Source organism: Topomyia yanbarensis, chromosome 3, assembly GCF_030247195.1.
Source record: "Topomyia yanbarensis strain Yona2022 chromosome 3, ASM3024719v1, whole genome shotgun sequence".
NCBI lineage: Eukaryota > Metazoa > Arthropoda > Insecta > Diptera > Culicidae > Topomyia > Topomyia yanbarensis.
In genome coordinates, this window is record NC_080672.1 from 29,415,871 (window position 1) to 29,439,214 (window position 23,344).

The 23,344-nt window shown below is 38.8% G+C and overlaps 1 protein-coding gene across 1 annotated transcript; it reads right to left on the reverse strand.

The window, feature by feature from the left end:
* Positions 1 to 161: 161 nt before the first annotated feature.
* LOC131693628 (uncharacterized) lies at positions 162 to 6,701 on the reverse strand. The gene is made up of 4 exons (XM_058981591.1): positions 6,148 to 6,701; positions 688 to 825; positions 450 to 582; positions 162 to 381 (listed from the first exon to the last, which is right to left on the reverse strand). The coding sequence occupies exons 1-4, from the start codon at positions 6,293 to 6,295 to the stop codon at positions 312 to 314; spliced, it is 489 nt and encodes a 162-aa protein (XP_058837574.1). The 5' UTR covers positions 6,296 to 6,701; the 3' UTR covers positions 162 to 311.
* Positions 6,702 to 23,344: the final 16,643 nt, after the last annotated feature.

Below are 23,344 nucleotides of genomic sequence, written 5' to 3' on the forward strand. Positions count from 1 at the left end.
ATGGATGCCTATTCACGGTGAGCGACGCTTATTGCATTTTTTTTGACATTCCATTTAATTTAGTTCACATTTGTGAGACAACTAAGGTTGGGCTTCATGTTCAGTTAACAAATACAAAAAAACACAGTTTTTAATCTATGAATAGAAATATAATTCTACCATTATACTACCAGTCCCAGAAATCATGCATATATATTAGACGGATAATTTTTATAATATCTAATTTAAAACACAGATAAGTATTACACCTATAACTATCTACATATAATCAGTGTTTACTACAAGTTCAAAAATATCAATCATTGTCCAATTCACGCTTTCTTGGAACCGGTTGGTGCTTCGGATCTGTTTTTGTCCGAAGCGGCGCATGCAACAGCGAATCTGAAACGGAGAAAAACGCTAGTGTAAGGTATATCTTGTATAACTTGTGGGTGGTAAAATGGGCTTACGGCTGTGGCATGCTAAAGTACTGCACATCGGATCCGTTGTTTTTTTTGAAGTTATGTGGTGAATAACGATTGTACAGCCCCCAGATGCTGTTCATAAACTTATCGCTGTACTTGACCGGTGTTAGATCCAGCGCTGTAAAGATTAACAATTTTTATTGTAATACTTGCTGCGGGCTGTTGGGTGTTAAATGGAAACAATAGACGCGAATATTAGCTTGGCCATCGTTTGTGCACTTACTCTGGTTGTTAAAGTAGCGTGGCATTTCCTGTTTATCCATTGCGCGGCGAGCCACGGTGAGTTCCTGGTCGGTTCTTGGTTTGCGCAGTTTGTGTACGGCAAACGCAGCCTGCGGGAGACTGGCCATTCTGTCGAGCTCTGGAATGGAGGGAGATAAAAAGGGAAACAAATAATGAAATAAACAGTTTTAAATTTAAGCAGTTGCGATATTTGAAAAGACTTTAGTGATGTAAGCAACGGACCCCTTCGATTCACGCTCAGGCTCACGTAAGTCGGCTAAAGAGCCCTTTTAAAGGGTACGATGCATGCCCGTAGCGAAGATTTTGTCTTGGGGAGAACTTTAAAACTGCTGCATAAATATATTAACTCTAATGACTTAAATAGTCGTTAAAACTGATTAAAATTAAGTCCTTAGCGAAAACAAGTAAAAATTCCATTCATCCAGAAACTGTTTTGATTAACTTGCGAACATTTTTTATCTTTCTTTCAATAAATATACTAAGTTTGAAACAAAGATAATTACAGTTTATTTCATGGAAATAACTGAAACAACTCATTTATCACTTTTCAATTGATGCCATAAGTCGATACACACCTTCTTTTAGTCACGGCTTCGCTCAATATTTCTCTATTGGATGATAACAATTGGGCGGATTCAACTTCTTTGAGATGAGCTGACTTCCTTGCCGTGTAGCGATTGTAGCACGTTCTTGTTAAGGCTAGATTTGGAGAAGACGTAACAAGAACTTGTACCAAATACTTCTAAATTAATAGTCTTATCCGTCACAAAAACGCAGGTTTTTTCGCTAAAGGAACAGATCCCTTGCCAAATCATTTTTTTCGTGAGCTTATCGACGAAAACAAACACTAATCTTCTAGGAACCTTGCCGTGAGCAGGAGCCGTACTATTGGGGAAGGGAGCAGTGTTGGGGACAACTCCTCTCTCCCCCGAATAATTTTATTGGATTTTGAAAAATTGATTGTTCGACAAAAATGTGCCTAATATTTTTGTTGGAATTCTCAGTTTCTTTTGTAAAAACTATCTTCTGAGAATATTTTCTTGCAGTTGTATCAATGTATTATGTAACTGAAGAAAACTCGTGGACTAAAGACTTCGTGATTGCCAAAATCAACGGTGTCTTCGTACGCAGCTGTTACACCTCCAAGGTGGAGCAGTTCAGCATAATGCTGGAGTAGTTAACTGAACAGTTAGTCGGTCGACAGCAGGTAGTCATTGGTGATAACTTCAATGCCCGAGCTGTGGAGTGGATTAGTAGAGTAACCAATACGCGCGAGGGGGTATCCTGCAGTAAGCTCTAGCGATATTAAACGTTCGATTAAACAACTGGCTGGTACCGAGTGATGTCTCGGTAATAAGCGCATAAATTCATGTTATCTGATGAGGAATATTGAACCGAAACCGTCTTTTGGGATAAGACCTAAAAGCCTGGCGTCATAAAAAAATTCCCCAACGAGATTCATTTTTTTTGACAAGACCAAAACATTTTTTTGTACATAAGGGCACAATACCTAACATAAAAGTTTATTTGTAGTGTCTCGGATTCTCCTCGTCAGACCAAGTCATAGTGCGAGAAGAATATTTTCTAGAGAGAAAATGGAGCTTAGGCTTACGAAAGCCACCTTTTTGCGTATAAGCACATATGCAATGCAGTAATCATATCAGCCAATATATTAGACCAAGTAGTTATGCAGAACAACCTAAACCACGTGGTTGAAAGTGACATGGATAATGAGACTTGCATCAAAGCGAATTTCCGGCAGCTTCCGAGACTACTGTTATTCACCACCCATCACAAGTTTGATGTTTCGGAGGAAGTAAGGAAGCAGAAATTTTTCAAATTTTGCTGATAAATATATGATTTGGCAAGCGATCTGCTCGTGTGGCAAACGGAGTGCGCCGTTCGTGACTACCGGGACTGTAAACGGGAGGATCTACCTCAAGGAGTGTTCCTCTGTTGAAGCAACATGAGGGCCCTACGATCTTCCAACTTGATTTAGCACTATGCCACTTTTCAAATGTTGTCCTGGTACGAAGCCAGCGGGATCACTTTCGTACCCAAGGACATGAATCCTCCCAACGCAGCGGAACTAAGGCCCATGGGCAATTACGGAAGCATCCCAAGAAGGTCAAATGTGAGTAAGACAAGAAGAGAAATAGGTTTTCATACAGAAGAAACAGCAGCCAGATGATGAACATAGGCGGCTCCAACCGGATGGTAAAGGGGGCCTTCTTGAAAAAATGTGTCTGACAATTTGGAAAATGAAATCTCGAATCTTGGAAACGCATTTCCTGGTAGGCGTAGAGTGTGGCGAAAAATTTGTCAAATGAAACACAGAAATTATTTTATATGTTCCTTAAGGAATCCTCTAAGGTTTGGTTGAATAGGGGGGGGGGGGGGCACGTGCCCCCTCGTGCCACCTCCTGGAGCCGCTAGTGATGATGAACAGAACCTACTGAATGGGGTTAAGCGTAAGGTGCGAGTGTACGGTTATGGTATTGAAGTTGAATGAAAGAGATATGCCAAAAGTCTACTAATGGATTATATTTCGTTATCTGAAAGTTTGAAAAGGATCGGTGTAATTTTCTACAGCGTTTTTTTCCGTGATGAAATTTGATGTGGAGCACCCTTTATCCCAAGATTTGTCTTTCAATTAAATATATCTCCTGTAATTTCTGTTTTCACTTTTCCCCTTGTTCTTGGCTCGTGCATGCATGCATTTTCCTGAAAAGACCCAGCTGGTGGTAAAATAAACATCGAACCGAATTCGTCATCAACGACTCCGATTTCCCGTTTAAAATCATACACATTGAACTCTGTCGGATCGTATCTGATCTTCTTTCGGCTCAAATATATGCATCTGCCATACGGGAGCGGTGGGTGGTAAGCCTAGTTTACATTTGTGTAATGATGGAGCTATTCAAACAGGGTTGCTATGATTAATAATAAAATCCACTTGTTTTGAAGTTATGCTGTTTCTTTAGTTAATAACTTTTCTCAGCGAATTTTCACAAACTTACAATGTTCCACGAATGTGTTCAGTGGAAGAATACCTTTAGAAATATATACTGTTCTCATGAATTGATTGATGAGGTGATTTTTTAAGAATTTATTTACAATTTTAAACGATTTTCCATACTAATTTCCATATAAACTTTGAAATTTTTGGAGGGTCCGTAGACACAACCGATCGGTACCAAAATTTGCACAATTACTAAGGGCCATAAAAGGAATCAGTAGAGCCTGGTGGAGCTAAAAGTCAAAAATTGAACCCGTCTAATGCATAGCGTGGCCTGTTCAGATTTAGTTTGATTAGGTTTGAATTATATTGTTAAGAGGGGCAGGTCTTTCGATCCGCATCCTACTCACAAGAACATGGTTAGGCATATCCGAGAAAAAGTTACTCCATATATCAGTTGCGACGGGTTTCACTTCTCATGTAGCCTTACATCTATATTGTCATTTTCGATTCACACTGGAGTCTTAGCTCTTAACTTTTTCTCGATATTGACGGTGCTTTTGACAACATGTCTTTCTAATCCATCAAGGTAATGGAGTACAAGCAATGCTTAGCAACCGAAAACTATGATCAACGTTAAGACAAGCAGAGTGTTCTGCAGATATCCTCAAGGTGGTGTACTGTCACCACATTTATGGAACTTTGTGAAAATCAGCCAAACATTCCCGAAATGTTCTTGTTCACCCACATGCAAAATCCAAAGGTCCCAGGAACGGATGACAGACCCCAAACCAGGAGGTAGACGAAAACCGAAAAAACGCATTAAAACCGAGCGCTGACTGCTAATTAAAAGCGGAAGCCGAACATTTCGATGCGGGAAGAATACTTACAGAGTGTTGCCAAACCTCGCACCCGAAAACTCTAAACGACACTGCTAACGAAATACCGGTGCTGCATCATTGATGCTGAGACCTGCATCAAAGCGGATTTCATGCAGTAGCCTGGACTGAATTATTTCAAGGGTAAGGACAAGTTAGCTGTGGATAACCGTTACAAACGGAAGAAGCTGTTGAAATTCGCTTCGAAGTATGTGGTTTGGCGGGCCATATGCATTTTTGAGACAAAACATTATTTCAAAACCGTACAGGAGTGCTGTGTGGTCAATTCGGTAGATCGAAACCTATTGGTAAATAATGAAACGCGCACTTTGGAAGACCAAAGTAGTGGCGAAAGACGAAAAGAAAACGATGAGGAAGTGAAGAAAAACGTACCGGAAACGTACACGTGATTGACGCCAGTCGCAAATATCAAACTCAAACTCATTCTAAAGTTTAACCAACGTATGTGAGCTGAAACAAGTAATTATACTGAACTACTGTAAAGGTTTGGTTGAATTCTGTTAACTATAGCCGATTTACTATTCAATCTAAAGTGCCGCGATAATTAACAACACACTCTATTAGTTAATCCGGACAAAACACCAATGGTGCTTTTATCACAACAAAGGATTGCTACCGGCACTAAACCATTGTAGTTCTTTGACTCTAAACTTATTGTCGCAGATGAAGTTAAGTACTTTGGGGTAATTCTTAACTTAAAAATCAATTGGTCTCCATACAACGATTTAAGAATCAAGAAAACTTGCATGACTTTCGGTTAAAGCATATGAGACTTCGGTAAAACATGGAGATCCAAACCCAAGTACAGTTTTTGGATTTTCGCCTCTATTCTACAACCAATTCTGGCATATGGGTGCCGGGCAGAAGAGAAGTCACATCAATTCAATCGATGTTAAACTTTTTGCAAAGGATGGTCGTGATGGTGATGCGTTCTCGACAACACCTACTGCTACTCTAAAGACACTTCTGAATATTAAACCCTTTATGTAGAATTTAAACAAGAAAGCCTATTTGCGCTTGCCGTCTTAAGACTACTGGACGCTGGGCCTATAGATACTGCATACTAGGCGTTGAAACCAAATTATCACATGTCTGCTATTCAGTGTGCTGAGTATTATTCGCGGTATATTTGTGAATCCAATTGGGAAACTTCATATGATTTAATAGCCCAGTGTATCCGAATTTTTGAATTTCCAATCACAGGCGAATCTTTGTACAGAGAGCCAAAACTTAAGGATATATTATTGTCCCTAACTCAGTGTGTGAAATAGCTATAGGCGGTTGCATCATGCGAGCCGGACTTTTGGCAGATGGAGTGCATGGAACTACTAACACACTCACAGTGACAATTGAGGTTTTATGACGCTCTTGAAGCTTTTCTTAAACCTTATAATGCACTTGTAGTGTGCTGTAAAACTAGGAATGCTACTTGGGGATATCGATATCCTGCTGGCTAGGAATGTTCCCTTACTTGGGGCTCGAATATATGACGACACGTCATATAGGATCTGTTTCTTAAGAACGCATTGCAGTTTCATACGATAATAAAGTAAACATTTTGAATTATCAATCTTCAACTCACTTCCACGTTGCAAGAACAAAGTGTAGCTCAGGTCACACGAATGTTGCCGCGTTTGCTGCTGCGTTTGCAGCCGCTGCTCTACGCGCAGTTGTTGTCGCTGTTCTGGCACGCCAAAGCAGATCTCACTGCTCAGTTCAAACTTCACCATTCAATGCACCGGTCTATCAATATCCAGTTAGGTCCTGTGTTCCAACAATCAAATAAGCACGGAAAAACTTCACTATTTTGTTGTTTGTTTTTCTCCTTTTCTTAAACGATTGAGGCTAGAAAAGACTACTTCGTCCTCACTTTAGTTCACAGTTTACGAAATCACAGTTCAAATCAAAAGGTTCACACTGATAACAGAAGTAGCGGGTTCCACTGTTCAAAATAATGTCTGATCACACACTGTTACAAGCACAATTCTAGACTGTTCGTATTATAAAAAAGACAAAAGATCACTGTCGCACTGTCCACAGCTGAGCACTGCTGGTGGCTGTTTCGGTACAAACTGAAAGGCAACTCCGACTTGCGATCAGCTTTTATGAGCTCGTCCTTATCAACTGTGTGCATTCAAATTCAGCTATACTCCAGCCAACGATCGATCGTACAATTTTGCCGGGGCCTACGTGACTAGTGTTTGCTTCTCGGCGCTGGACTCGGGTCCGAAACCGACCGATCGCTAGCTACTATAGTTTGCCATACGAACTGTTGTCACAGACAAATAGACATAATACTGTGAAGAAATTCTTCCAAAAAAATGCGATCCGCTGATTTTTCCAGAACAGTAGCCCCACCTTTTATACACTATACCAAACACTCGTTTGCAAAAAAAATCTGCATACTTATAACATACAACATACTCTATAGAGCTCTATCGCTTATAGTCGCGCATATGTCAGTGGCGCCATCGTCGCATATGCGACCACTGTTCCAACTAAACATACATGAAGAATTGTTTTCAAATGTTAGGTCTGTTGTTTTATGCTACCGTCTTTGCATCGGTGAAAATGGCGGCAACCAAGACTGATACGGCTGACTACGAATTGCATCATACATTAGCAAAACGGCCCGGTTTGACGCAAACGTGGAACTGCTTCGAGTGGCACTTCTGGTGGTGTGCTGTTATGTGTGAGTGTGACACGTTATCAGCTGAAATTGGCCGGTAGTCAGGAAACTCCAGGACGCAACGAACAAGTTAAACAATACCAGTGGAATATTGCCTGTTGCACTCTGGTGGTCCTTAATAGAACTGTTGTGTCTTTGATTTTAGCTGACTTTTTATACATTCGTGATTCGCCGGTTGGAAACTTTTTAACGGGACTGCTTTTTAGTTGGAATAGCTGCTAGATATGTCAGTACCCAAGTTAAAAGCTACTGTCGAAATCTCATGTGAAATCTATTTTGACAATCAACCCGAACATAGTTAAGGATGTGAGTAGTAGGATTATGCACTACTACTTGATCAGTCTTTGACTAGTTCTGTCAATCGTTCAAACAAGCGAATCTAATTCGTTAGTTTAACAAAAGTGGTGATCCAACTAGTGGATCACAACTGTTGTTGATTTCGTTTCAGATTAAATTTACTTTGATATAGATGATCGAATGATAAACTCGGTTCACTATCGCCAGGTTATCAGTTATTCATGAAACATATATGCATACACTGATACATTGCATTGCTGAAATCGATCGGTAAAGAACAGAGAGATCGATTGACTAGTTCAAGCTTGATAATGTTCGTGCTGTAGCTGATTATTTGCAATATTATAATGACTAGTACACACAGTTGTACTACAAACTAATCCAAGAAAACGGTTCTGGAAACATCAAAAAAAAATCGGACTTGACCTGGAAACGTCCAAAAATCCATCAATGTTGAGAAAGATTCGCTTATAAGACCTTGGTTGGTTGGTTTGACTGTCTGGCATCAAACTTAAACACAATGAAGCATCCATCAATGACATCGATTAAGCAGTAAATCTATTGTCCCCAATTCTGGTATGGGACGAGATTCTAGGTCAACAACAACGAGGAAAAACAAGCAAAACAAAGGAGGCAGGTACTACAGAAGGCCGCAAAACAATGAGTAGGCAGAATTCAATATGGTTATCAAGCTTTCTCCTAGTAAAGAGCTCTCTCAGCGCATCAAAAAACATTCGCCGAATTATTCATTTTGTTGTTTCTTTATAAAAATATGTAAAAGACCCATTATTTTCATTGAGCCTTGAACCATGTTTTAAGCTTCATGTCTGCTTTTTGTACCCTCAGGATCCATTACGAGTATTTCGGGATTTTCACATAGCAAAAACATCCAGAATTCAATACTGCAATCATTATTTCTTCAATGATTTAAAGGATTATTTATATAACTGCGATATTGATCTGTTGATGCCCTTCTTCGTAAGAAAAGAATGTACTTCCAAACCCCATTCCTCACCAACCCCTGCCCGTTCTTTATGAGTAGTGCATGCTGTATTTGAGGAAACAGCATTTGACAACTTCAACCTACCCATACTGTCTTTGATCGCCTGCCATCCAAACGGTATTTGTTTAAAGGTAGAAATAGATGGGTACGGCACGAGGTTATCGACGAGTACATATATTTTGGAACTTTCGTGACATTTGATAACGGTAAGCCGTACGATAAGTAGGAGTGCTGCAGCTGCGAATAGGGCGTTCTATGGTTTGTATTGTCAGTTAATGTTCAATAGTTTCAAAACGAACCAAAATTTATTCTGTTCCGTTCCTGCCTCGATGAAAGGCAAATCCAATACTGATTAAGGACTGTCTATCTGCACCATACTTCGTTACATCCGGCATCGCACAAGGAAGCCATCTAGGTCCAGCGATATTCCTCCTCTACTTTAATGACGTCAATATCAAATTACAAGGACCCCGCCTTTCTTTCGCCGACAAAATGAAATTTTTCGACAAATACGAGATAAAATCGATGGTGAGTTTCTTCAGAGTGAACTAGAGTGCTTTAGTAGATGGCGTGATGTAAAGAAAATGGTTTTAAACCCGAGGAAATTCTCAATCGTTACGTTCACGCGGAAACGCCATCCGATTCAGTTTAACTACAATTTCTTCGATTTGAGCATTCCAAGACACTTTTACGTCACGTCAATCTCGGAGTCATCATGGATTCGGCGCTAACGTTTAAGCCACATACATCATTCATTGTGGATAAGGCATAAAGACAGCTTGGGTTCATTTTCCGAATAGCGAAAGACTTCAAGGACGTATACTGTTTAAAATTACTCTATTGCACGCTAGTTCGCTCAACACTGGAATATTGTTCTGCTCTTTGGAATCCGTACTACCAGAACGGCATTGACATAATAGAGGCCATCTAACGCCGGTTCATACGCTTTGCACTCCGACATCTTCCTTGGCAAACAGATTTCAGCTGCCGAGCTACGAAAACAAAATTAGTTATGGAATTAATGTTTAGACTTCGTCTCATCAGAATCCGACACTAATCTAGTCACAGGACTAAACTAGCGCCAGGTTGACGCTAGCGCGATAACACGAAAACACTATTTACGGTTCTGTTTGGTTTTAATAGAGATTTTTCACAGCTTGTGTATTACCCCTTAAAGCTAGCTTCGTGGGAAAAGACCAATAGCAGCACATGAGTAAATTTCACTTTCCAGAAAAGCGGAAAAAACAACTGCAGCAATCTATAACATAGCATTATGCGTCAATGCTACTTTGTCGATAGTCACTCATGAAAAACATGCCCGGTCAATGCAACGTAGGCACAGTGGTCCCAAATTGAAATAAGATGGTCATGAGTGTTTTCTGGCTTCCGGTTACTTGTTTGTGTTATAGTGTCTTCAGAAAAGTTTTATGAAATTTGTTAACGTGTTTTTTGAGATAAACACCTTAATTTTCATTCAAGTGTTATAACCAGTTTTCAATATATTTTTTTATTAAATAATCAAAAACAAATTTATTCTGCTAACTTATTCAGCAATTCATTTGAAATAACTTTGCTGGAGAAATCATTTATCCATATATTTTTGTAGGTATGATATAACTGTACTCTAAAATCAAATTTTTTAAGCTTTCTTTACAAGATCAGATTTGTTCTAGAAAGTTTTAGAAATCATCAAAACACAAAACTTTCGTAACACCCTAATGCTTTTAGACGTAAAATTTAGGATATAAAAGTAAATTTCAGTTTTTTCTGCATCATTTTGTGTTTGAACCGGCAGGGTTTTTCTGCGTCATTTTGTATTTGAACCGGCAACTTCCGGCAGCCGAATTATGAATATGTTTTACAATATAGAACAATCTTGCATTTGAAAGTGAAGTTGGAATCCTATCCAGGAAGATTTGTTTTAGGCTCAATCAACATGCTCAACACATCAACATGTTCAAAGCTCAGTTTATTTCTAGTATCGGAAATTATTCTACATATAACAATGATTTATTCAGCAAAATCACTCCAAATTAATTGCTATATAAGCTATTAGAAGAAAAATTTTTATTGATTGTTCAGTAAATAAGACATTGAAAACTGGTTATAGCACCTTAATGAAATTTAAGGTGTCTATCTCAAAATATATGTTAACAAATTTCATAAAATTTTTCTGAAGACACTAAAGCACAAAAACGTAACTGGAAGCCAGAAAACACTTATTACCGTCTTTATTACCGTCTATATTTCAATAAATTAATCATTAGATCAATAATGATAGTGGAGATGATGGTGCTTTCATTAATTTCGAGATCGTTAATTCTTGTGAACTTCTCCCACTGTTCTCACAAATCGGGATTCACCGGAAAATGGTGAAAAGTCATCTCCGGATTTTTCGCTTTACTACGACTGCAATTTTTGACCTTGCACTTCATGATAATGGATTCACAAAAAAATTGAAAGTTCGATTCTTGTTTGTTCTTTAAAAAAGTCATGTCATTTCTTGAACTACACCAAGTATTAGTGTGTGTGAATCGAAAAAGTAAGATATAACAAACAACAAGAAAGAATAAGAAAACACGAATCCGCAGGTCCCGTCCCAGATTCTAACTAGAATCGGTTGTGTCACTGGAGCCAGAATACCAAGAGGGTGACGTGACGTCATATTTTCGTAGCCAACATAAGAACTTTGTTTGTAACAAAACGAACGAAATTAATTTTAAATGCGAACGAGGAGCACTTTAGTTTACATCAAATCAGTTAAAGTGTTCATTGTTTTCTTTTGTTTACTGCTACTATTGTTTGTTGATGACATTTTAGGCGATTTTGATGTTGTCAAACTGACCCCCATCGATCGGTGGAAAAGCGATGTTGCCTATTGTCAAACTCTGTATGTAGAGATAGGGATGCCAGTTACCTGCAGAATACGAACTGGAACTAGCCAGAATTCCGTTTCATTTCCGGCTGACCTTAACTGGGTACGAGCATGAGCGTTTTGCGAGGAGAAGGCACAAAGAGGAAGCCAATGCAAATGCTTATTGAGTTCTTGTCGCTCGGTCTCACGAACACTTCTGCAGCTTCTTGGTTGAAAACAATCCCATTTGATTTTGCCGTCTTTGTTTATTATTTTCCACCAGCTAGTGATGTAGTGTTTGTGTCATGTGACGTGTACGTACATGAACCGCAGAAAAGTCTATGGGATCTTCCGTGATGGCAGTTTACATTCATGGTTGCTAGTTTTACTATTTTTGTCTCCGCAAGTCTGTGTATAAAGTGTCTGTAGTCGGCCGAAACGAAGTAAAACTAATTCTGTTACTAAAACGTGCTTCTGATCATCGTCGCCTTTGTCTCGTGCACATAGAAACAATTCATCGATGCAACAATGTATCATGTTTCGTGGAAGCTGATAACGTAACGATGGTCAATCAAGCTTATCATTCGTTAATCTGAAGCTTAACTATCATCAATCAACGAAAATGGGGTGATTGTGTCTATATTATCCCTAATGGTGTGAGTGCTAGACTATTCCATTGATTACTCGGCATACAAGCTTTAACAAAAAAGTATTATGGAAAAATTACTGGTTGGCATCACGGGCAGACTTACATCCAGCTTTTTACGTCCCATAATGGCGATTTAAATTGTTCAGTTTGTAATACGTCTAACTGTGTTTTTTGACAACAATCGTTTACGCCAGCTTGACAGCAACACCCAGGTGAAGATGTCGGGCGTTCATTGAATAAACATCCAATGCATTGGACTAATGTAGGATGACTTAATCTCACTGGGCGGTTGACGTAAACGATTATTGTCAAAAAAGGGCCATTAAACGTATTACGAACTTAACAATTTAGACCGCCATTGTGGCACGTAAAAAGCTATAGCTATAGATACATTTGCCAACATGATAGATCGAATGAGGCAACCGTATATCCATTTTATTCATCACCTGAGATTTGGATATTTTATTGTCCTAAAATGAAAAAAAATCAAAATGATTTTTGCGATAGTCTCACATTTGGAAATCAAACAAGAATGTAAATATTAATAAAATGCATGCATTCCCGGTATACAAAGGATACTCATATACATGAGTACTATATACAATGTACATATGTAAAAACAGAAGGTCAAAATTCCACAAAGGGATTGCAGTACCAAGGTTGCCAAGTGGCCCCACTGCACGCTATTGAATTATGTGTTCGAGCATGAAAGTGAACTCAGATTGGTCGTCTTGTTTCAGTCTACAACACCTACAACAAGCGTGCGTGCGTACTAAAGGTGCCATTGCAAATAGGTCAGCTTTGTTTTCTAATTCCCACAGATTGATAACTTTCGACCTGTATGGGTGCATTACACCCAAAACTGAACCCTGTGGTAATAATGCAAGTGTCAATTAATTTTAATTGATGTATTTTCTTTACTTTTTATATTTTCTTTTTCCTTTTTTATTTCGACTATGTTAATCACATTTTCTTTTTTACATTTTAACGACATTCAATTAGCTAGAGATTACTGGGTAGGGAAAGTTATGCAAATTAGAGCCATAGTACTCAAGTGAGAGCAAGGATGTGCAGTAAACATATCGGAAAACTAGAAGTGGCAGGGTCATTAGAACAGGGTTAATATCGTACGGGCTTAATTTTTGTCTTCTGCTAATGAGGGTCGAGCTTAGGCAGCATAACTACGAATCACCCGAGTTCACTAGCATGTGTCCTGGTATAGATATACATGTCCATCTTTACCGTGACAACCGACTTACTTTTTATCGACATTCAATTAGGTAGAGATTACTAAGAAGGAAAAATAATGAATTATACTTATCGGAAAACTAGCAGTGGCGGGGTCATTAGAAACAAGCTTAAAAACTTTTGCCTTCTGCTGGCAGGAATCGAACTTAGGCAGAGTTACTACGAATCGTTCAAGTCTACCAGCATGTCTCACGTGCAAAGAGACTTATCCCTCTTTACCATTGTATGTATACACTTGAACTATAGCAACTAAAAAAATTTTTTCGGTCGTCATATCCCAGGCCGGCATAAAGGTTAATACATTGGTCCAAAAATCTAAAGGTTGCAGGTTCGAATCCTACTTTTGTTTTTTATTTCTCACATAATAACTTCCCTTTAACTGATTCGTGTTTCTAATTTGTTTTCCGTCGGGCATTTCCAAAAATCTTAAATAGGATAAACTTAAAACAATAAATTATATATTGTTTATTGCTTTGAAAGTTGGATTTGTGATGCACTTCGCTATCACACTTTTTTCACGGTTGCCAAATGAAATGATAAGAAATCACCGAAAAGTAACTTTTTCCATCAAATATATTACAAAAGCAGCAAGACTGGCAGCCATGCTAACCTTCCAGATAGTAAAAGTAAGAAGAAGTCTATTTCTGACACTTTCCAATGCCAAAAAGCTGTCAGGTCAAAGGAGTTGCACTTTTGATCACACTTTTGATTCATCACACTTTCAAACCGTGCAGTTCGATTTGGTGTGAACTGTGCAATAATTGTATCAACATTAAAGGTCATTAAATGAAGAATAAAAATCTGTTTTATTACATACATCGACAAATTTCCACTCTCGAAATGGAACGCTTCCTTAATGGTTTTCTACGAATATGTCAAGGTGGTTCAATGGTCGGTGTGACCGGTACTAGGGTCAATTTAATCAATTTCATAAAATAAGTTTTATTTACCATTTTACAAACAAAATAGTGAAAACAGTTCGACCGCGTATTTTAGCGACAGCTGCATCGGAAAACACCATAAACAGTATATGGCTTAAGGGCCCAATAGTCTTTTAATTTAAAACGTATCTACAACTCTTTTCTTGTATAACTCGTCATAATATCACTGGTGGGAAAATGTCCAAAATCGACTAGCATTCACCGTAGATTTCTTTGTTTTTGCAAAGCGTTTATAAACAGTTTTGTTAGGTGTAGAATTTCATTTTCCTGAAAAGCCGCACAGAATTCAAAAGCACCGGCCACTCTCGTTGTGGAGAATGAGCTTGATGGGAATTGCAGCAATAGCAGGACCCTAATAAAAATATATAGACGTAATTCAACCCATATAGTGCATCGATTCCGACATATTGTTTAGATGATACCCTGAACAAGTCGTTCACCGGCTCTTAAATCATACGATATTTATTAGGGAATAGCGGCATTGGCTAGAAAGCACACTGGGGAGTCTACGGTAATTCTAGGGGACGCAACAAATTCAGTTGTTCATCACCACAGTTGCTAGCAAGGTTCCAACAATAGAGCAAAGTTCATTTCCCTAGCTAACAGTTGTAGGAACAACCAACGTGAAATTAACGGTTTTGGGTGACTTATTGTAATATAAAATTTTTCATTTTAGCAAATAGCGGAGCTGTAATAAAGTTGATTTGTTTTTCATTATCGTCGGCCAAAATAAAATTTGAACCCAGGAGATGTTTGCAGTACTACTTTCATTGTTTTAAGATATTGCAAAAAAACAAACAACTTCAGTACCAAAATAGTTTGTTATCTGACATTTTGCCAGACCCAGAGAAATTGATATCAAACATGGAATCCTGAAGTCTCTAGGTTAAACCCAGAATGCTAATAACAGAAGAGATTATAACTACTAGAGGTCGCATGTCGCTGTTAACACTGAAAATTTATCATCATGCTCTTACATATGCTAGGCCCATTGGTTTGACAGATATTGTCCCGGGTATTAACCCAATTTTATTCTCTGTTCTGCACACTTCTGCTGCTGCATCTGCTATTGCTGGGCGGAAAGGCGGGTGGTCTCGTCCGACCGGCCGAGTTGGCTGCTCCGGCAGCGGTCCTTGACAATTAGCTAGGGATGTGAGCTTTGCTCTTTTGTTGGAGCCTCCCTAGCGACGGGGCGAATAATCGCCGGGTCCACTCACTCCCCGTGAATGGCCCAGGTAGACATCGCAGTGACCTATCTCAGGTGGATCTACTGTCCAACCTGCTTCGCTCTCCTTGACGAGTATCAGTGGAGGAACTAGGCTCGTTCGGCTGATCCTCCACTGCGAGAGCGGCTTGGTGTCTTCTGGGTCCTTTATGGTTAGCCGGGGAAGCGAGTGGCTCCTTAACGATTAGCTTCCCTAATCGGCGACCCGACACCAGACAACAGTTCTCGACCCACGAGCCACTTTTTGCGGGAATTTGCGCATGCACGTGTTGTTTGGAGTAATAAATCGTTCACCACCGAAAACCAACCTGAACTGCAACGTGATCCGAAACTAACCGGCCAACTACGATGGCCGCCTCTCGTACGATGTAAATAAACCACCCGCCTTCCATCACCGCCGTCGCTGACACCCACCGTTTCGCGAATTCAGCGCACTTTTCGACAGCAAGGGAGAATTGTGGCCTATTTAACCCAATATTACATATTCACAAATGTTTGACAAAAATTAATACACCTATCTGAACTAACAAAATCGTTCAAAAAAAAATAAAAACAAAATTTTAAGTAAAAAGCGAACGATCCTATGGAACAGTTCGGGAACAGCGGTGAGCATAATTTAAGTAAACAAATACACTCTACGGAGTGTACACACAAAAACAGGTATATTTACACCCACTTTCAAATTGTACCCTGACGAACCGCGTAGTTTTGGGTGTAGTTACTGTCATTATCTTGATGAGTCTTGCATTCAAATAACTATCATTTACTACATTGTTATCAGTACTCGTCCGTCAATTCAACCATGTTACTAATTGAGTTGGATTCTCGCTTAATTGGACGTGACAAGAGCTTTGGGATATCTATTATGGATAAAAGTGATAACATGTAAGGTTTATTTAAAACATTGAGATCCTGTTTTAAGCCATTCGTCTGTTTATTTCACACCAGATCAAATTTAAAGGTTTTAAGCACTATTTACACATATCCGATCCGTTTCAGTGACAGTTCAATACAATGCACAATACTGAACTGTCACTGAATCGGATCGGAAAGGTGTGAATTCGGTTTTATTCGATACTTTCGAGCGGAAAAGCAATCTAACAAAAACACAAACTATGAGCAAGAGACACACGGACTAAAGAGCAGCAAGTTCAAAGCAATCACAAGAATATGTGGTAATATTAAATACAAAACTGGTAATAGTTAAAGTAAAGTGAATCGCTCAATACATCGTTTAACAATTTACAATTTCTACAAAACTCGCTGCATATTCAACAAGAGACATCAGTACTACTTCCGTGCCTGTTCCTATTAAGATGTTGCATAACAATGAATTGCCGTCGCACGACTTTGGCGCGTGACACGCAAGTATTGCATGTGATTCCTTGAGAAAGGGGCTGAGCCAATATTCACCTTATTTCTTAAATATTACCCTACCAACTAGAAACAATTGTTGTGCGTTATCATCTGTGTTGCATTAGCTCTACTGCTAGGACGAAAATTGAGACGTACGTATCACACAATATTCCGGCCACTTTTGTGTTGTTTGACCGTGCCAAGGGAACTTAGCAATAAGATAGATACCAATTTAAACATCCAACGAGCCCTATATTTGACAGAATAGAATGGTGGAAAATAGGCTCGTTAGTTGTGCTAAATATCAGTATTTAATTTGACTGAAAATCGCGACACGCGTCGAATCTAGTTGAACTTAGACGCGAATTTGTTTTTAGTACTCTAATAACAGCCACTGAAATGTCTATTTAAAGATTGAACGTCAATCTGATAGCAGTTTGGAAAATGCAAAAAAAACTAACTTGTTATTTTGCCACAGCTAAACGAACAAAACATTTTTATTTTTCTATACTTTTCACGTGAGAACCCAATTTTGCTTGTAAACAGGAACGCCACCTACAATACTGTAATAATATAATTGCAAATGCGTAGGCGGCGTTGTACCGTACGTCTAAAATAACTATTGGTGAATGTAATCAAATCAGGCCATGAAATTGAGCTTAATTCACAGAAATTACATCCATTCGTCTGCGATATTTCGTCCAAATATGTGTTTACAAATGTAGTACAGAATCGAGCCCAAAAGTAGCTGCCTTTTGGATCCAACAATGAAAGCCTCTTTTCTTCCGTGGAATCATTGCCAAACCCATCAACAGGCTTGGTGTTGCTTTTTCACTGATAACCCTGTTCAGGCCAGAAACTTGCAAAATAAGTCTTATCATATTAAAAAGTGAAAAGCCACTACAATCCAGTCTCGTCCAGTACTGTCACGATGTGCGCTGTGAGCGAAGCTGTGTATGTATCAAATGAACTGCACACTAGTGAAGTCTGATGTTCAGTGAGTCACGTACGATTGTTTTCGATGCCATATTGATTTTCCGTTATTGAGTCTAGTATGTCTACCGATGCAACCATAATCATTGTCCCACAATTGTAAAATGAGTCGTTATTCTTGCTGGCTCCAGCTAGAATACCGGTCCATTTTCTGGTTGAACTTATTGACAACCCGTTGGGCATTGTAGCCACCTCAACGCGAATCACACAAACGGCAATGTTAGCTCCCTGTGTGTCACTATTGATCATACTTGACCATGCTTTCGTATTTTAAACCTTTTCGTATTTCCATTTCAGCCGAATCGAAAAATACAACAATAATAGAGCACGGCCGAATTACTTAATATACAACTGAAGCTGTCTAACAGCATTAGTGGTGGCAACGTAAAAATGTGTAAAAATGAAATCTCCAAAGGTCAGGCTCTCATCTCATAGAAACTTCAAAATAACCGATGTAGTTATACGTTAGGGGTACCCAGTTAACCATCAAGAATTAGTGTATGTAGTAAAGTAGCATATAATAAGCATTTTAGATGCTTGTTGAAGTATATTGGTATTTGCTATGCATAACTGTGCATCAGTTATGCATCAGTATTCCAAAACTGTTTAGAAACTTATTGCCAGTAAGCAGCATTCTAAATGCGTAAAAGCAGTAAAAGAGCATTTCCATAGCACAGTGGTAATATAGCCGTATATTTTGGCAAAAATGACATTTAAGTAGCATTTAAAATGTCTTAAATACTTATCAGGTAGCCGTTAAGAAGCATTTTGCTTGCTTATTTGTTACCTGCGTAGATTACTTGAGATATATTTCCTAAAATCAACGAATTTAAATGCATTTCTCGACAAACATATGATTAAGGCTCAAAAGCCAAATGTCAAAATTCACTTTGAGGAGAAATTCTGTAGAAACCGTTACTACCCAAGCACGGTGCATAACCTTTTTTATTATTTGGAGAGTAAAATGATAACTACACAATATTTTGTTAAATAAAATTTATCGGACTACATCCTGCGTTTAACAATATGTATAAGGATGCTAGATCAACTCAAATGTGTTAACACCTTTCGCTAAAATCATTGTCAAATATGACCGATAATGTCAAACAAGCACCTGTTTTCATTTTAGTAGAAAGTCAATCGAAGATGGTACGGTTACATTTCAAATGTTTAGCTCCATCGATATACGCAACAGAATTTTACTCTTCATTCAATGATCCTATTGATCAGTTAAAGTTTCCAAAACGGTGGACATAGTTATACCTCTACTTTAGAATCTGCTGATATGGTGGTAATAATGTTAGAACCGGTTTTCAAATGTTTGCATTGCTTTATACTCATTCAAATGTTTTGTTTAAAGCCATACAAAACAAAAACAGACTGTAACTGTCAAATTGTCATATATGCAAACTGAAGATACCCCGAAAAGATCGAATGCCGCAAACAAAGAACCCAAAACTTTCACTTCCATATACCTAAGTACATCTGCACACGAACATCGGCTATTTCGAGACTCGGTCTATAGGACTGTCGGTTTTCGATTTTTTGGATCGGGCCATAAGAAGAGTGAACTCAAGGCCACCGAATGGTGATAACCCCCACTAAATTTGAGCATGTTTTTCGTTGTTATCAGCGCAAGTTAGCTTCAGTTTTGGTTCAATAACACCAGACAATCTTACTCGATGGCTTACGGACGCTTGGTCGGATGCAATCTTGCTGAAAGTTTGCACGATTTCAAATACGGTCAGCGAAGCGCGATAGAAATCTCACGTAGGCAAATTTTATGAATTTGATGACATAACTAATCAATAGATCTATCCACGAATATGTATTGTACTATTTTTCTTAAGCGAAAGCTTTTAGAACTCTAGGATTATTTTCGCTAGAATGGCAAGTTTTAGCCGATATTTGTTTAGAATCTAAAAATGTAATTTAATTCATCCTACTTCTATTAGCCTTTGACAAGTCAAAATACCAACGGAAGGCACGTAAATATTTACTAACGACGGTGAATCCATCTGGATAAAGACTTGACACGTCAATCGTTTGTTTACCATTTATCTGTCAGTGTCATTCGAGCGCGAGACCTGTCAATGTCATTCCAATCGAGCAGAAGATATGTCAAATGTTGCCATCTGATGAATGAATTTCGGAGAGTATTAGTGTTAGTGAGTTAAAATATTTTGAATAAATTTATGAATCGAATCTCTAAGGCAGGGTAAAACCAAAGGCGTTGTTTATATTTAAAGGCTCGCATAGAGTGAAGCCAAATCTATCTATCGAACCGTCAGATGGCTACCTATCGTGCAAAGTAAACAAACATTCTTCTTTCGGAGAACATGCAAGAGCAGTATTAGTATTGATGAAAATAATATCATAGCGAAATATATCAATCGACTAAACAAGAAAATGCACTGTATTCAGTTTATTATTCTTTTTTGTAACAATGTAAAATAAAGTACTTGGAAGAGTATTATAAATAAAGTGCTATAAGCCATGAAAATTTTCAGTTTTATATTATAGAACTGTCAAAATTATGAATCTAGAACTGAAACACTCCTGAACATGCTCTAATGGTGAACCTGGTTAACAGTTAAGCGAGGATGAAGCAATCGGCCCTAATGTGGTTTTCGTTTGAGGCGAAACTGAGTCAGTTCCTAACCCCAACTGCTGTCAAAATGTATGAACTGACAGCGGTTGGGGTTAGAACCTGACTCAGTTTCAGGTTCAAGCGAAATCGCCATAAGAGAAATGAGAGCAAATAAATTGAAAGACGGATTGGTATTCTGGAGCGAATCAGTTATAAACTTAGAACGGAAAACTAGGACTAGGCAGGCTCATACGGGCATGATCGATAGAAAATATGAAGAATCCTGCGCCTTCTGCAGATAGGAGTTGGGTGTTCCACGTAAGTCTACCTGCAAATGTGCTGAGTGAACGTGTTGTATTGATTTGATCGCCCCAACTGTCAAGTCGTTCGATTTGCTCGATCATGACGTTTCGCAAGTGAGGTATTGGTCAATTTAGTTCACCAGTTACTTGCCACGACGAGGGCTATCGGCAAAAAGAAGGTTCTTAACAATACCTAATTTTGTCAGAATCTCAAAAAATTAATTTCGTAAAAAGTTGTTGGTTGCAAAAACTGGGAAAAAATGACTTCTTGCAGGCACTGTGAGTTAAAACTGACACCCCATCGGGGATTATATAGGATTTATATAGGTGTGTATGTGTATATGAGTATGTGTGTATGAATATATGCAAATATGTACTTTTTGTAGCTTCATCACGTAGAGTTTGAAATCGTAGTGTTATAAACAAGAGTATTTTATGCTTTAGTATTATTTTACGGTATGGATGTTTCCAAGTAATCCTTCCGAACATCATTGCAAGCTTCAATGTTATTTTATTTAGTAAGAGACGATTTGCAAGCGTTCTACATTACCCGCTACTAGATTTCATTCTCTTATACACGCCCCAGTAAAGCTACCTGGTTCGGTTTTGACCGGGACTCTGTTCATCAACGACCCATCATCGTCATGTGATAAAGTTTATTTAAGACAATCCACGAGACTACTAGAAATTCGATTTGAGGGGCGTATTGCAAACCTAGCAAATGCTTCGAAAGTATCTGATAAACAAAAATTTCGATTTTTGATTTTGAAAGGGACATAATAAAAATGTTTCTATGTATTTCTGTTATTACCATAGTCTGATAATAGTGTGAATGAAATATCACGAAAATTATCGTAATGAATCACAAATATACATAACCTTATAAACATCTTATATATCTGAGAGGGCTACGCACCAAAATTGACGAGTTGTTCATCGCTGTTTCAGACACCGAAGATGATGTAATTGTTCTAAGCGAAACGTGGCTGAATGATCAACGAATACCCTAACGATCGCGATCCAGACAGTACAGGGAAAAAACTCGGTGACGGTGTGCTTATCGCAGTGTCCAACCAGCTCTCGCCCAAACATAAAACTGATAGAACTGATCTCGAATAACTATGGCTAGACCTCCTCCGGCTATGCCTTCCCATACCCTTCTGAATCAACGTTTTCAAGCGTGAGTATTGCCTTACTGGACGGAATATGTATCTGTATTGAACATGCTGCAAATGTGTATAGTAAATAACAGACGAAATCGAACCCTGGACCTCCTTTTCGTAAATTAAGAAGCTTCTATTAACTGCGCCGTTTCAGCATGTCTTGAGCCGTTAGTTGCTTGTGACGCACACCATCCTCCTCTTCTAGTAACGCAGATTTTTCCCCAGTTAGGGGTTTATGACGAAATCTGGATGTCAGGGAGTTCAATTTTTCGAAGAATGATTTCCAAAGGCTTCAAAACTCACTACAGGCAATCGATTGGGAGATTTTGTTGAATTTCGCGCACGTCGCCGATAAAAACCACCATGATCCAATCGTCAATTACGTAAACTGATAAGATTGCGAGCAGCTGCGCTTCGGCATTACATCAGCCGACGAAACCCCATTACAAAACGAGATTTTATTGATGCCAGCAACAGTTACAAGCCATATAATCGCTTTCTCTATACAAGACACGTAGCACAAACCCAGTCGAACCTGAAACAAAATCCAAAACAGTTTTGGTCTTTCGTTACTTATCTAGCCCAATCCACTTTGCTTTGTATTAAAAATATTGAAGTTGGATCTCAGGTCGATACTATATACACGGATCTCAAGGCTGCATTCGATCCTGTACCGATCTTCTACTGGCAAAGATGAAGCGACTGGGCGCTTCGACAAATTTTAAAGGGTGGCTTAAATCATATCTCGTAAATCGTTCTCTATCTATAAAATTAGGTAACAACGAGTCATACAGTTTCATCAACTTGTCGGGAGTGCCTCAAGGGAGCAATCTAGGACCGTTGCTTTTCTCGTTGTTCTTCAATGACGTTTGTTATATTAAACCTCCTAGGTGTAAACTTATACATGCCGATGATCTCAAACTATTCAAACGATTCTTATTGTGCGGTAAATAGAAGATTGCATGGAGCTTAGATGCTTTCTGTAGTTGGTGTAATCGCAACTTGCTGGCTCTCAGCGTGTTCAAATGCTCCATAATATCTTCCATACGAAGAAAAAGTCCAATACTCTGGAACTACACCACCTCCGGGGATCGCTAGAGAGAATGACAGTTGTCAGAGACCTCTGTGTACTTCTGGAGTTACAAATAGAAATCTCGGCTTCATTATAAGAATCGCCAATGAGTTCACTGATGTCCTGGAAGCGTCAGCATTTGGATCAACCGAATAGAAGCAGTGCAGGCAAGATTCGTCCGTTTTGCTCTTAGAATTCTGCCGTGGAATAACCCAACAGAGCTACCACCGTACATCGATTGCTGTCGTCTGATCGATATGGAAATCCTAGCCAAAAGGCGGAATACATTTAGAGCAGTATTTGTTGGGAAGATATTACCTGGTCAAATAGATGATCCAGATATTCTCTCACAAATAAATGTCAATGTGCCCCCGAGAAGTCTCAGATCGCATAACAT